This window comes from Gopherus flavomarginatus, chromosome 9 (assembly GCF_025201925.1).
Source record: "Gopherus flavomarginatus isolate rGopFla2 chromosome 9, rGopFla2.mat.asm, whole genome shotgun sequence".
NCBI lineage: Eukaryota > Metazoa > Chordata > Testudines > Testudinidae > Gopherus > Gopherus flavomarginatus.
The window spans coordinates 34,856,887-34,872,615 of NC_066625.1; the positions used below are offsets into that span (position 1 = coordinate 34,856,887).

A 15,729-nucleotide genomic window follows, 5' to 3' on the forward strand; every position below is an offset into this window, starting at 1 on the left:
GCTGCCCGACAGATTTCCTGGATGGGCACACGGGCGAGGAAAGCCAGCGACGACGCCTGCGCCCTGGTAGAATGCGCAGTCACACGGCCCGTAGGGACATGGGCCAAGTCATAGCAGGTCCTGATGCAGGACGTTACCCAAGAGGATAACCTCTGGGAGGAGATAGGAAGCCCTTTCATGCGGTCCGCTACTGCCACGAAAAGCTGGGGGGATTTGCGGAAGGGCTTGGTCCTCTCCACGTAGAACGCGAGAGCCCTACGGACATCAAGCGAGTGGAGCTGCTGCTCCCTGCCTGAGGAGTGAGGTTTTGGGAAAAAAACCGGGAGGAATATCTCTTGGTTGACGTGGAAGGCTGAGACCACCTTGGGGAGAAAAGCAGGGTGTGGTCTCAGCTGCACCTTGTCTTTGTGGAAGACCGTATATGGGGGGTCTACCACAAGAGCCCGGAGTTCCGACACCCGTCTAGCTGAGGTGATAGCTACTAGAAAGGCAGTCTTCCAAGAGAGGTAAAGCAGGGAGCAAGTAGCTAACGGCTCAAAGGGGGGCCCCATGAGCCGGGACAACACCAGGTTAAGATCCCAGGTTGGAGCAGGGGGACGGACGTTAGGGTATAAACGTTCCAGCCCCTTAAGGAATCTAGACACCGTTGGGTGAGAAAAAATAGAGCGACCATCCGCACCCGGGTGAAAGGTGGAGATAGCTGCTAGGTGGACTCGCAACGACGATATGGCCAGACCTTGCCCTTTGAGGGACCAAATGTAGTCTAAGATGTCGGCTACCGAAACTCCCATAGGGCGGAGATTTCTCTCCACGCACCAACAGGAGAAGCGCTTCCATTTGGCCAAATATGTCGCTCTCGTGGACGGCTTCCTGCTGCCCAAGAGCACCTCCCTCACCGGCGTGGAGCAGCGCAGCTCAGAGCCAGTCAGCCACGCAGGAGCCACGCCGCTAGGTGCAGCGACTGCAGGTCCGGGTGACAGAGGGTCCCGTGCTCCTGGGTAATCAGGTCCGGATGAAGGGGCAGGGGAACTGGGTTGGCTATGGTCAGGTCCAGCAGCATGGGGTACCAGTGCTGTCTGGGCCATGCCGGGGCTACCATGATCACGTGAGCCCTGTCCCTGCGTACCTTCAGAAGGACCCTGTGAACCAGAGGGAATGGGGGAAACGCATAGTACAGGTGGGTCGACCACTGGATGAGGAAGGCATCCGCTATCGACCCGGGCTCCCTGCCCTGAAAGGAGCAGAACGCTTGGCACTTCCTGTTCCCCTTGGACGTGAAGAGGTCCACCCGGGGATAACCCCACCTCCGGAAGATGGAGAGGGCGACGTCCGGGCGAAGGGACCACTCGTGTGACAGGAAGGATCTGCTCAATCGATCCGCCAGCGTGTTCCGTACTCCGGGGAGGAAGGAAGCCATGAGGTGAATGGAGTGGGCTACACAAGTCCCAGAGTCGTATCGCCTCGTGGCACAGGGAGGAGGATCTGGTGCCGCCCTGCTTGTTGATATAATACATGGTCGTCGTGTTGTCGGTGAACACCGCGACACAGCGACCCTGAAGCTGATGACAGAACGTTTGACAAGCAAGGCGGACCGCTCTCAACTCCCGCATGTTGATGTGTAGCCCCACCTCCTGTTGGGACCACAGGCCCTGCGTCCTCAGGGTCCCTAGGTGGGCCCCCCAGCCTAGATCCGAGGCATCCGTTGTTAGGGACACCGAGGGCTGAGGTGGGTGGAAAGGGAGACCTGCACATAACACGGATTGGTTTAGCCACCAGCCGAGAGAATCTAATACTCTCTGGGGGATTGTGATTAACATATCTAGTGGCTGTCTTGTCGGCCTGTAATGATTGATGAGCCACAACTGGAGGGGCCTCATGCGGAGCCGAGCGTAATCGGTCACAAAGGTGCAAGCCGCCATGTGGCCTAACAGGGTTAGACATGTCCGCACTGACGTCAAGGGGGCTGTCTGCAGTCGTTGAACGATCGCCGACAAGGCCTGGAATCGCTGCAATGGCAGCAAGGCCCTGCCCACAGTGGCGTCCAGGACGGCCCCGATGAATTCCACCCTCTGTGTGGGAATCAGGGTGGACTTGTCCGTGTTTACCAAGAGGCCCAGAGTGGCGAACATGCCGGTGATCACGCAGACATGGCTGCAGACTTGTTGTTCCGACGTGCCCCGAATCAACCAATCGTCCAGATAAGGAAACACGTGGATACGATTGCGCCGAAGATGCGCCACAACAACTGCCATGCATTTTGTAAACATCCTCGGGGCCGTGGACAGGCCGAATGGGAGGACTGCAAATTGATAATGAAGAGGCCCCACAACGAAGCGAAGGAAACGTCTGTGGCGTGGCCAGATGGCAATGTGAAAATACGCGTCCTGCATGTCGAGGGCGGCGTACCAGTCTCCCGGATCCAGGGATGGGATAATGGTCCCCAGGGATACCATGCAGAACTTCAACTTCACCAGGTACTTGTTGAGCTCTCGCAGGTCGAGGATAGGCCTGAGGCCCCCCTTGGCCTTGGGGATCAGAAAGTAGCGGGAATAAAACCCCTTGCCTTTCTCGTTTTCCGGCACCGCCTCTATAGCTCCTTTGCTGAGGAGCGTCTGCACCTCCTGTCGAAGGAATTGCTCGTGAGAGGGGTCCCTGAAGAGGGACGAGGAAGGGGGGCGGGAAGGAGGAAATGAAACAAACTGCAGGCGGTATCCCGTCTGCACCGTGCTTAAGACCCAGCGGTCCGATGTTATTAGGGACCACGCCGGGAGGAAAAACGAAAGGCGGTTGGAAAACGAGGGGGAAGGATCCATTGGGGAAACTGTTACTGCGCCCTCGGGCGCACCTTCAAAATGAAGGCTTAGGTCCAGGCGGGGGTTTAGAGGAGCCTTGGTTCTGCCCCCCTTGGTTCCCCGAATGCCTGCGCCTTCCGTTCCTGCCGCGGCGCCTGTTAAGGTCCTGCCGCTGGCGGAACTGGGAATACGGCCTGCGCTGTTGTTGCTGCTGTGGCCGGAAGGGTCTGCGTTGCGTCACGGGTGTGTGCATCCCGAGGGACCGCATGATGACTCGGTTATCTTTCAGACTCTTGAGTCTGGGGTCTGTCTTTTCAGAGAACAAGCCCTGGCCTTCGAAAGGAAGGTCCTGTATAGTATGCTGGAGCTCCGGCGGAAGGCCGGAAACCTGCAGCCAGGAGATGCGACGCATTGTTACACCCGACGCGAGGGTACGGGCAGCCGAGTCTGCAGCGTCCAAAGAGGCTTGCAAGGACGTGCGTGCGACCTTCTTGCCTTCATCCAAGATGGCCGTAAACTCTTGGCGAGCATCTTGTGGCAGCAGCTCCTTGAATTTGTCTGCTGCCACCCAGGAGTTGAAGGCGTATCTGCTCAGCAGGGCTTGCTGGTTGGAGACCCTGAGCTGCAGCGCCCCAGCCGAGTACACCTTACGGCCGAGGAGGTCCATCCGCCTGGCCTCCCTGGATTTGGGGGCTGGAGCCTCCTGGCCATGACGCTCCTTATCGTTCACTGATTGAACCACCAGGGAACACGGGGTCGGGTGCACATGGAGGTACTCGTAGCCCTTAGAAGGAGCCATGTACTTCCTCTCGACGCCCTTCGCAGTAGGAGGGATGGAGGCCGGAGACTGCCAGATGGTGTTGGCGTTGGCCTGGATGGTTCGTATGAATGGTAGGGCGACCCTGGTGGGAGCATCTGCTGAGAGGATGGTAACAATTGGATCCTCTATCTCTGAGACCTCCTCGGCTTGCAGACTCAGATTTTGAGCTACTCGCCTGAGGAGGTCTTGGTGCGCCCTGAGGTCCAGCGGGGGGGGGCTGTTGGAGGAGGTACCAGCCACCGCTTCATCCGGGGAGGAGGATGAGGAGACCCCTGGCAAGAGAGTGTCCAACGGCGGGTCTCCTTCGGCCCTCGCCTCTGCCTCAGGAGCCAAAGCGGAGTCTTGTTGCTTGGACCCTTCCTCCCCATCCGGGGAGGGAGGGGGGCGAGACAACGAGGCTTCAGGTGCCCTGCGCTCCGCAGTCGCCGGCCTAGCAGGGAGCTGTTGGGGGCCCTGGGCCTGATGGTATGCCCAGGGTGTCCAGAATCCCCATTGTTGGGGGCCTTGGTCCTGCTGTGGCGGATCACTGAACAGTGCCGCCTGCCGGTCGGTGCCCAGCGCATACCCGCTGTCCGTTTGTGAAGATACGGACGGCTGTCTAGAGGGCCATGGCGGGGCTGACCCTGGATGGTAAGGGTCTGCGCGGGTCGGCACGGAGGAACGTCTCGGTGCTGGGGACCGGTGCCGGGAGTCATATCGGTGCCGGGATCGGGACCGGGACCGGGTTTTGTCACGGTGCCGGGATCTGGACCGGTACCGGGCGCCGCTTCGGTGCCGGGATCGGGACCTGCCACCAGCTCGGTGCCGGGAGGTCGACCGGGACCGGGACCTGCCACCAGCTCGGTGCCGGGAAGTCGACCGGTGCGGCGAGTAACGTCGGGATCGGCTCCTGGAATCGCGGTGCCGGTATCGGCGGCTGGAGTCCGACCGCGATCGTCTTGATGTCGACCGGCGCCGCGAGTGCGACCGGTACCGCTGAGGGGAGCGGTGCCGGGACTGCGAGCGGCGGCGGGATCTGGAGCGACCGTGGCGTCGGGACCTGGATCGTGAACGTGAGTCCCGAGAGGGTGCTGACATCATAGGCTTGCCTCTGGACACGACCCGCACCGGAGGTACCGGGGGTGGCAGCTGAGTGGGCTCAGTCAGGGCTATGAGGTCCCGAGCCGAGGCGAAGGTCTCCGGTGTGGATGGGACCACTATCTCAACCCCAGATCTCATGGGGGAGCTCGGCGGCACCGGACTCGACGGACCCGCCGGGCCCGGAGTCGACGGTGCCGGCGGCGCCGCGGCCGATGTTGAGGCCGGGCGCTCCAGTCGGGTCTGCCTGGCCGGAGTAATAGACTTCGACGGCCTTGGCTCTGTCCCCGGTGCCGGAGAAGGTCGGTGCCGGGGAGTCTTCTCGGTGCCGGTGCGATCCGGTGCCGGCGCTGAGATCACGGCCTGCGAAGCCGCCGGGTCAAGTGCCGCCTCCATAAGGAGAGTTCGGAGTCTTTGATCCCTCTCCTTCTTTGTCCTTGGCTTAAAAGCCTTGCAGATGCGGCACTTGTCGGATCTGTGCGATTCCCCCAGGCACTTCAGGCACACGTCGTGGGGATCGCTGGTAGGCATGGGCTTCTTGCAGGCCGCACACTGCTTGAAGCCCGGCGAACCAGGCATGAGCCCGGTGCCGGGTGCCGGGAAGGGCTAAGCCCCCCGGCGAAGAACTATTTACAACTACTTAACTTAACTACTACTATCTACACTTAACAATCTAATTAACAATAGTACTAGAGATAAACGATAGATAACGAGGAGAGCTAGGGACGTGGAGGACAGCTATGCCGTGCTCCACAGTTCCAACGACCGACACGGCGGTAAGAAGGAACTGAGGAGCGGGCGGGCCGGCAGGGATATATATTGGGCGCCATGGCGGCGCCACTCCAGGGGGCGACCTGCCGGCCCACTGGAGTTGCTAGGGTAAAAAGTTTCCGACGAACGTGCACGCACGGCGCGCACACCTAACTGGAATGGATGTGAGCAATCACTCGAAGAAGAACTCTTAGATCCTTTTCAGCAGTACAACCACCTTGCCAGTTAGTACCCATTTTATAGTTTTGCTTTCCTTCCTAAGTGAAGTCCTTTGTACTTGTCTTTATCAAATTTCATCTTAATATATTCTCAGAAGAATTATAAAAAAAGATGATAAATTATTCTAATATATATTGTACATCCTGTACTCCCAGGGCTAAAGGGGGTATAGAAAACTTTTATAAGTTTAAGTGTACTGATATATGGTGGTGGGAACAGTGGAGAGAATGAATGAATGCATTCTCTTTTCCTCTTGCCTGGTGGGAGAACACCTGCTGAAAATTAAAATTGTCAAATGCAACTTTTACATTCTCTGTCAATATTAATTTTAATGGAATTTGCTTTATCTGAGCAAGAGGCTTAATCCTAATCTATTTTTCCTACTATATATCTATGCATATATTGCAATATTAAAGTCACAGAGGTAATTTACACAAGAGAGTTCTACTGATGTCTAACTACTGAAGCAACAAAATCTTACATGTTCACATTGGTGACAAAACCTCAGGAGGAAATTATTCCCTTCTGATCCTCTGCTAGGTTTCTATTTAATAAAAGTAAAAGTTAACAAGATAGGCCCAAGTTCTGACTTCATTGATACCGATATACCCCCAATAAAATCAAGGAAGATGCACAGATGTAGTTGAGAGCAGACCATGGCCCATAAAGTAATTCTTCTTGGTAATCAAGGAGCACTCCTTCAAAATGAATCATTCATTCATGATTTACTAGAGAAAAGGTTATTACCTGAACCATATATCATAAAGAATTAATACCAATCCACAAACAAGTTCCACAGCATGTAAGTGCCATGCAAACTAATGAAATCAGAACTTAAACTCCAATTCTGCAAGGCACATAACCAGGTATATAACTTTAAGCAACCACCTAGTTCCATAGCCAATAAGACTACTCATCATTGCTTAAAGTTACACACATGCTTAAATACCTTGCTGAACTGGAGTTTAACCCTTGTCAAAATACCGAACTTCCTTCAGCAATGCCTTCCCTTAGGAGCTATGCGTAGTGCCTCTGTAGCATGCCTAGCCCCTTCTGTCTAGAGAATAACAATCTGAGATTGGGAATGAAGTCCAGATGACCTCCTTCATGCTATTGCAAAGGATACAGTAATTCCTCACTTAACGTCATCCCAGTTAACGTTGTTTTGTTGTTCTGTTGCTGATCAATTAGAGAACATGCTAGTTTAAAGTTGCGCAATGCTCCCTTATAATGTTGTTTGGCAGCCGCCTGCTTTGTCCACTGCCTGCAGAAAGAGCAGCCCATTGGAGATAGCTGGTCAGGGCTTGGAACCAGCGTGAACCGGCAGCCTCCCATCAGCTCCCCTAATTCCCTGTGCAGCAGCCGCCCTGCAGGCTACCAATTGCCAGGCAGTTCAGGTGCCCCTCCCCACACTGCCATGTGCTGTTTCTGCCCTCTGCCTTGGAGCTTGCTGTGCAGGGGGGGCAAAGAGGGGTGCTAATGTCAGGGTGTCCCCTTCCCCTGGATCCTTTACCCCATCTCCACAGAGCGGAGGAGGGCACGACAGGGCTCAGGACTGAGGGAGCTTGCTGGCAGCAGCTGCTGTCTCAACTTGCTGATCTACTTAAAAAACAGTGTACTTACAGTGGGGTCAGTGTACTTTAAGGGGCAATACACGTCTCTTTCTCTCACGCACAAGGTATGTGTCTACGTCTCACCCTCTCCCTCCTTCACACACACACGCACACACACACACACACAGAGTGTACGTCTGTTTCTCTCTGCCATGCTGTGTCTCCTCTCTGCATCCCTGCTGCCTTGAGAGTGTGAGGCTACACTAACAACAGTATGTTAACTCTTGAGGGCTCAGACGAGTGCTAGTTCATCATTTAGCAATACGGCATTCCCTGGGAAACATCCCACCCTCTTCCACCCTCTGATCACCACCTCAACCAAACTTCACAATCATCATTGCTGTGTACAGTATTAAATTGTTTGTTTAAAATGTTTACTTTGTGTGTGTGTGTGTGTGTATGTGTGTATATATATAATATATATAAATTAAAAAAACAGTCTTTTGTCTGGAGAAAAAAATTTCCATGGAACCTAACCTCCTCTATTTACATGAATTCTTATGGTGAAATTGGATTCGCTTAACATCATTTTGCTTAAAGTAGCATTTTTCAGGAACATAACTACAATGTTAAGCGAGGTATTTGCTAGGTGACTGCACTCACCCTCACCGCTGTGGGTAGGATTTACAGGGTGCAGTCACACACAGGTTAGGTTAGTGATTCTGGTAGTCTTTTTTAAGCTAATGGGGTTTTACCTTTTCTGCTCTTCAGCCTACCCAGTAGGCAGCTGACAAAATTCCCCTCAGCTTCGATGGGATCTTTCTGAATGAAGCAGCTGGTAATTTTTAGTTCATTTTTCTAACCCGTGCAGTTAAGAAACATAGCTTACTTCCACTCTTGAGCAGGCGTTTTTCCTCCTCCTTCAGCCTGTTCTGCATCAGGCGTAGTGTGTTTTCTGTTTCCTGCAAGGAGTGAATACATCAGAATCAGAACAGCTGCCACATTCCCAAGTCGGGTAGCTAATCAGATGCTCCAATGAAGGGCACTTAAGAGACGACTGAGACTAGAGAATTTCAGGAGGGGAAGTGTTTCAGAAAAAAATGGTCTTCATATAAATTGGGGCGTGATGAGTTTCTGGAAAGCAGGATTTCCCATAAAAACCAGTGACTCACAATTCATTAAAAGGCTTGAGTCTAATGAGCAAGAACAATATAGAAGCAATTATAAAGTGGCCTTTAGGCGCTGCAAAATCCTAGTCTGGCAGGAGTAAATAGCTAGTTAGAAATGGCTCTATTAAACTGTAAAGGAAGAGATGTGCTAAGTATTATTTGGGATTTAGGAGAGTGGTGAACGGTGGAATAGAGGAAAGCTGACAGGAGCACTGGTGTTTTCGAGGGTAGCAACAGTTAGGCCAGAGAAGTGGTACATTCCTCCCAGCTCGGCATTCTGAGGAAGAAAACATGCCTGCCCTTGTAAAAAGGACCAAGATGATGAGGGCAGATGTGCAGAGTGAGTACCACAGACAGACAACTGCTTCACAGAGCAGTTAACACTCCCTTTAGCCTGAGTTCATCACAAAACAACTGCTGGCAGCAGAGTGCAAAGAGTGCAGTTGAGTTCATGAAGTTCTCCATCCTTTTAGGATTAAAATATACCCAAGCCACTAAAATGTATGCCGGTGGGGTTGGATTCTTAGAAAGGATGTTTCATTGGTGAAACAGGAGGTCAAAGAATAAGAGCTTATTTTTGTAAGGGTAGATTAGCTGATGAGAAAATTGTTGTATGGTTCAGAGCAGGACAGCAAGACAGACAATGCAGAACTGGAGGTAAGAGTGTTACAAATTAGTGTAAGTTTAGAGTGCGGCAGAGAGAGTGGAGCTACACTAGACTGGATAAACCTGTCAAGGTCTCTAAGTGTTCCCTAAAAGCATGGTGGTGGTGGTGGTAGTGGATCAACACTGGCCCCTTTTATTAAAAAAAATGTATGGAAAGTAGGGTTATCAAGCGATTTAAAAAAATTAATCACAATTAATCACACTGTTAAACAATAATAGAAGACCATCTATTTAAATATTTTGGATGTTCTCTACATTTTCATATATACTGATTTCAATTACAACACAGAATACTAAGTGTACAGTGCTCACTTTATATTTATTTCTGATTATAAATATTTGCATTGAAAAAAAAAAAGATAGTATATTCCAAGTCACCTAATATAAGTACTGTAGAGCCATCTCTTTATCATGAAAGTGAACTTATATATGTAGGATTATGTACATAAAATAACTGCATTCAGATGTAAAGCACTGTAAAACTTTAGAACCTACAAGTCCACTCGGTCCAACTTCAGCCAATCGCTCAGACAAACAAGTCTGGTTACATTTGCAGGAGATAATGCTGCCTGCTTCTTGTTTATGACGTCACCTGAAAGTGAGAACAGGCATTTGCATGGCACTGTTGTAACCAGTGTCACAAGATATTTACATGCCAGATGTGCTAAAGATTCATATGCAGGGGTGGCCCTAGACTAGCTGCCAGCAACTGGTGCCCTAGGTGAAACATGCAATCGGTGTCCTCACCCCCAAGGGCAGATCTAGGCCTAAGGTTTTTGGTAAACTGGGAAACATTTTGCCCCTTTTTTCCTTTTAATATTTTTAAGCCCCCCCCTTTTTTTAACAGAGGCTTAATTATTTGGTTTGTCCATCTGTCCAACCAATGCTTCTGAGATCAGTTAAAATAGAGACACGAAATTTTCAGAACATATTTGTACACAACAGCTAGATGATATTTCAGTCTGATTTCAAATAAAAATGCATTAAAATGTTAATTATAATTTTTATTATTACAAATCCAAAATCATCCATTACACTATTCTGCTTTAACTGCCATTACCACCACATCCAATCTAGAAAGAAATAAGAAAACTCTTCAATGAACTCTTCAAGAACCTGTATTTCCAAGCATTCTGAATAAAAAACACACTGTGCTCTTAAAACATGACTTTTCTTGCTTTAAGTTTTGAAAATTCAGTCACTAGTTCTTTTAGATCCAGTTTTCCAGCTATTTCATGCTCTATTGACATTGTGATAAGTCCAACAAGTCTCTCTTGCACCATTGTTGAATGCAGATATGTTTTTATCAGTTTTAACTTTGAGAAGTTACGTTCCCTACTAGCTATGGAAACTGGCAAAGCTAAAAGAATGTGTAGAGCTATAAAAATGTTTGGAAAACTATCTGTGAGTTTATTTTCACAAACAAACTTCAGTACTTCTTCAGGTGTGGAATGTTTTTTAAGTCATCTTGAAAAAGCCTGAAGCTCACTACACAAATCTGTAGCATCAATGTCTTTTGAATTTTCATGAGTCAATGACGACTCCAGTTTAATACAAAATTCCCTTTTCTGTTTTGCTTTTGCAAGCTGTGAATCTCATATAGAAAGCCAAATACAGTACTGACTCTAGCTGCTGCATCTGTTGAAATCTTTCGTCAACTGAGTGAATAGCAATATCAAGGACTGCAAAGTAGAAATTCACTTTGAACCTTTGTTTTGGGTTCTGAATGGGTGTGTCTCATCCTTCATACAAAAACTACTGTTTCTTTTGCCGAATGTGAACTGGTTCTGGTCCAAATTCTGTCGGAAAGTCTATTTCTTCAGCAAGCTCGAGAGAATCTACCAGTGTTCTTTCGAACCCTTCATCACTTCTGAATTCCTCCAGAATATTTTTAGTTTGCTGCAGTTTTTGAATAGCAGAATGTACATTCAAATTTTTTTCCTGAAGCTGCTTACTAGTGAGGTTAATCTCGAAAAGAATATTATACCACAAAATGAGTGAAGTCACAAATTTGCACTTGGAAAGGCCATTTGCAAGAGCTTCTGCATCTGAACGTGACATATTGCCAGATGATCCAGTAAAGGTAGTATCATCAGAAATTTCAATTAGGGCATCATAAATGTCTCCAAGTTCATAGCAAAGAGGCTTCAAAGCATCAATGCGACTCTCCCATCTTGTCTAAGTGGTTTCACAGTTAGAGAATTCACATGGTGAGTCAGAATCTCCCAACGGCATGCTGAACCTGAGAAAAGCACATAAACACATTGCACCAGGTCAAAGAAACTGCTTGTCTCCAAACAGCATCTAGCAGCATCATTGACAACCAAATTCAGAGAATGGGCAATGCAAGGAACAAAAAAGGCCCTAGGATTGATTTCCATCATTCTCCTTTGCACACCATTGTCTTTACCCGTCATATTACTCCCATTATCCTAGCCTTGGCTATGTAAGTTTTCAACAGATGACAACACTGTTTCAAGCTCTTGTAGAATAGTTTCAGTCATAAATGCTCTAGTTGTCTCCTTCATTGGTACAAAATCCCAAAAATGTTCCTTTATAAGCACTTCAACATTATCTTCATCTGCAGACTTTTCCATATCCACAAAACGAATGATCATCATCATTTGTTGAACATGACTCACATCTAGTGTACAGTCCAATATTATTGAAAAGTATTTTGCAGAATGGGCAGCTTTTACAATTTTCTTTTTAATGGCATTTGCTAGGATTCGAATCAGTTCATTCTGCATATTGTTTCCTAAGTAATGAACCTGTGTTTCATGATCAGTTATTTTATGTAGATGCTCCTTCAAGACTGGATCAAACAAATCTAGGTATCCAACAAATTTTAAAAAGTTCCCATTACCTGGAGTGTATAATTTTTCATTTTTTCTGTGGCCATGGAATGCTAAATTTTGCCCACTGAGAACTCTCACTAAAGCAATCAGACACTCTAATATTTGTTGCCAATATTCTTTTTTTCTTGATCACATGTACATTTTCTTTATCGATAGTTTTTCCTTTTTTCAATTGTAATTTAAGTTCTTTCCAATTTTGAAAACATTCCAAATGTTCTGTACTTCTTTCATGTGAAGAGAGAATTGAAGATATGTTTTTCCAGTCCTTCGAACCATTTTCAGTAAGTGATGTACCAATTGCTTGATTTCTAAACAACTTGCAGCAAAAGCAAAACATAGAATCCTTTGACACTGAATATTGTAACCAGTTTCAATGAATTCCTTCCCCATTAACGAGTTTCCTCTTGTAATCCTGAGCAGATAATTTTCTTTTATTTCCATCCTTAGAATGCTCCACATCTTGTCCCTCTCAGATTTTGGAAGGCACTTCAGATTCTTAAACCTTGGGTCGAGTGCGGTAGCTATTTTTAGAAATCTCACATTGGTACCTTCTTTGCATTTTGTCAAATCTGCAGTGACAGTGTTCATAAATCAAACAACATGTGCTGGGTCATCATCTGAGACTGCTATAACATGAAATATATGGCAGAATGCAGGTAAAACAGAACAGGAGACAGACAATTCTCTCCCAAGAGGTTCAGTCACAAATTTAATTAATGCACTATTTTTTTTAATGAACATCATCAGTATGGAAGCATGTCCTCCAGAATGGTGGCTGAAGCATGAAGGGGCATACGAATGTTTAGCATATCTGGCATGTAAATACTTGCAATGTCGGCTACAAAAGTGCCATGTGAATGCCTGTTTTCACTTTCAGGTGACATTGCTAATAAGAAGCAGGCAGCAGTATCTCCCGTAAATGCAAACAAATTTGTTTGTCTTAGTGATTGGCTGAACAAGAAGTAGGACTGAGTGGGCTTGTAAGCTCTAAAGTTTTACATTGTTTTGTTTTTGAGTGGATTTATGTAACAAAAAAAATCTACATTCGTAAGTTATGCTTTCACAATAGAGATTGCACTATAGTACTTCTATTAGGTGAACTGAAAAATCCTATTTCTTTTATCATTTTTACAGTACATATATTTGTAATAAAAACTAATATAAAGTGAGCACTGTACACTTTGTATTCTGTGTTGCAATAGAAAATAATATATTTGAAAATGTAGAAAAAAAACAAAGTATTTTATAAATTTCAATTGATATTCCATTGTTTAACAGTGTGATTAATTTTTTTAAAATTGCAGTTAATTTTTTGAGTTAACCGCGTGAGTTAACTGTGATTAATTGACAGCCCAAATGGAAAGAAAAAGAGAGATGACTGACAGTGGAAAAAAAACAGGAGTCAGATCCTTCTCCATGCTACAGCTTCTTTTTGCCACTCTGGCCATAAAATCACCCTAACTGGGCACCTGAAGATGACCTTGGCATGGGGGAAATCTCTGGACAGGTAGATCCAGTGTAACCAACTCTATATTATCTTCTACTGACCTACAGGGTGCTGGAGCTGTGTTAGAGTTAAGCCCAGTAAGAGGGGCCATGCCTGGAGTGCTGTTGTGCTCTAGTGATCCTGGCTGACAGAACAGCCCTTTGAGGGCTCTTACCAGCTGGAATAAGTTAGAGCAGCCTCAGTGATGAAAGGCATCCTAGAAACATGATAGATTAGCTATGATAAGGTAAATAAAATAAGATAAAGGTAGTATCATACAACCCTCATCAGCTTGCCAACAAATAATCCAATGACTTCACTATTCACCTCCTAAAAATGTACTGGATGTGCAGTCTCAGCTACAGCCCCACAAAAGCAAGAATGGTAGACAACAGCTTTAATGTACTGTTTGACTGGGCTCTGTTTTTTTCTGGGGCTTTGATTTTCTAGACAGGAATCCATACTCCTTTAGCAGCAGTGTGAACGTGCATACAATTAAAAATAATAAATACAACAAGTGCTTTGATAGAAGACTATGCAAGGTCAAACTGCATCTTAACTATTCATATTTAGCATGAAAAAAAAAGAGCTTGACACAGGGAGCAAGATTAGAAGGGAAGCTGAAAGGGCCATTGATCTCAGGAGGAAACCTTCCCTCCAACAACGTAAGTGGAGCTACAAAGCAAGCCCTTAATGAATAAAAACCCAACACACTGCTGTTACATTAAGCACACTCTATTTCCGAATGCATTGCAGGTCTAATATCTGAAAAGGACAAACTTTGATTGCATGGTTTATAATACAAACATTTTCACACTGTCAGTTAGAATGGTATAAATTTAAGGGTCACATCCAGCCCTCCATGGCACAGTCAGGTATGTTAATAGAGAAAGAGAACCTCCCCTCACCAAGCCATACAGAGCAGCAAGCTAGGATTTCTAGCCAGTGCTTGTGAAAACTGCTAGGAAGGTGGATTGGCTACTTGACTAGTTAATGCACCATAGTCCCAAGGGGGCAGCGACAGGTTACCAGACAGTTAGGGCATAACCTGTCCTTGACAGCAAGTGCTAGCTGTGTGTGCCTCTCCTCTCATGGAATGTGGCTGATTGGCCTGCACCAGCTATGCCTCTTCTACTCTTAAAAGGGTTTGATGGTATAGATCTACTGGCAGAACTAAACAGGAAAAAACCCCTTGTGGAGACACACCATATACCAGCAGAAGAGTGCTTTGCTAGTACAGTTTAAATCATTTCCCTGAATGGCATCAAATGAGGCTTGCCAAAGTTACTGATAGTCCAAGCCACGCACAACAATCTTCAGAAGTTTGAGAGCCAGGGCATGCCTGCTTGGGCTTGGGGCTTCAATCCCGCTCCAGCTGAAGCCCCAAACCCCGTCAGGCACACCCGACAGGGCTGACGCTCTAAGACCCTCCTCCTCACTGGGCAGAAGCCAGAGGCAACATGTTTGGGGGGGACACATGGGGTCATGCCCCCCCCATTTTTGCCAGGGTTTGCTGGCCCTGCTTGGTCACTTGGTGCTGACAGGCCCCTCCCTGCACCACAGCTGCACCAGCACTGGCTGCGAACCCCTGCCGCTGCCCAGGGTAGGGGGCAGGTTCCTGGCAGGGCTGGTGGGTCCGATCTCTGCGGTAACCTCATGAAGCTCATAGTGGGTGCATGACTTGACATAGGTCCTTTGCCAGAGACTCCTCTCTCCTTCAGTGCCAAGGGGCTTCTTTTCTTCAGCCTCTTCTTTGACGCAGGTGAAACAGGACTGTGCCGGGCCAAGTCCGGCACTGGCGGTGTGCTGCACTACGCACCGAGGCCGAAGTACTGGGCATAGGTACCGTGTGGAGGGTTCCGATGCCGAACAAAGAGCAGCCTCCATCAATAATGCCCTAAAGCAGATATCCTGCTCTTTCTGGGTCCATGGGGAAAGTCCTCACCCCTCTTTGCGATGGCCTTCTCCCAGACACTTAAGACAGCCACTGTGCAGCTCGTTGATCAGCACCAGCCTGCTGCATGACGCACACAGCTTGAAGCTGGGGGAGCGGGGCAAAGTCCCAACTGGGACTCTGTTGACTAACTAACTATGAAACTATGTACAACAACAATGAAACCAGTCAATGGATAACTGCTACTGATCTTGTGAGAGGGCACAGGGCCAGCTGTTATCAGATTTGCCCATTACTTTGAGGTATGCTCATTTATTAGGGTTACTCTTCGGGGGGGGGGTGTCTCTAATTCTAGCAATGTACTGCTTGTGTCTCTTGTATTCTCATATGGAGCTCTACTTCTCTCTGTTGCAAGTTCCCTCCC

The 15,729-nt window shown here is 47.8% G+C and overlaps 1 protein-coding gene across 1 annotated transcript in view; it reads right to left on the reverse strand.

Annotated features, from left to right (window-relative positions):
* The window catches only part of CLUAP1 (clusterin associated protein 1), a 179,144-nt gene that overhangs the window by 46,410 nt on the left and 117,005 nt on the right, over positions 1-15,729 (reverse strand). The window contains exon 9 of the mRNA XM_050968367.1: positions 8,122-8,194. Coding sequence (XP_050824324.1) covers positions 8,122-8,194 — 73 coding nt within the window. The remainder of the gene's footprint in view (positions 1-8,121; positions 8,195-15,729) is intronic.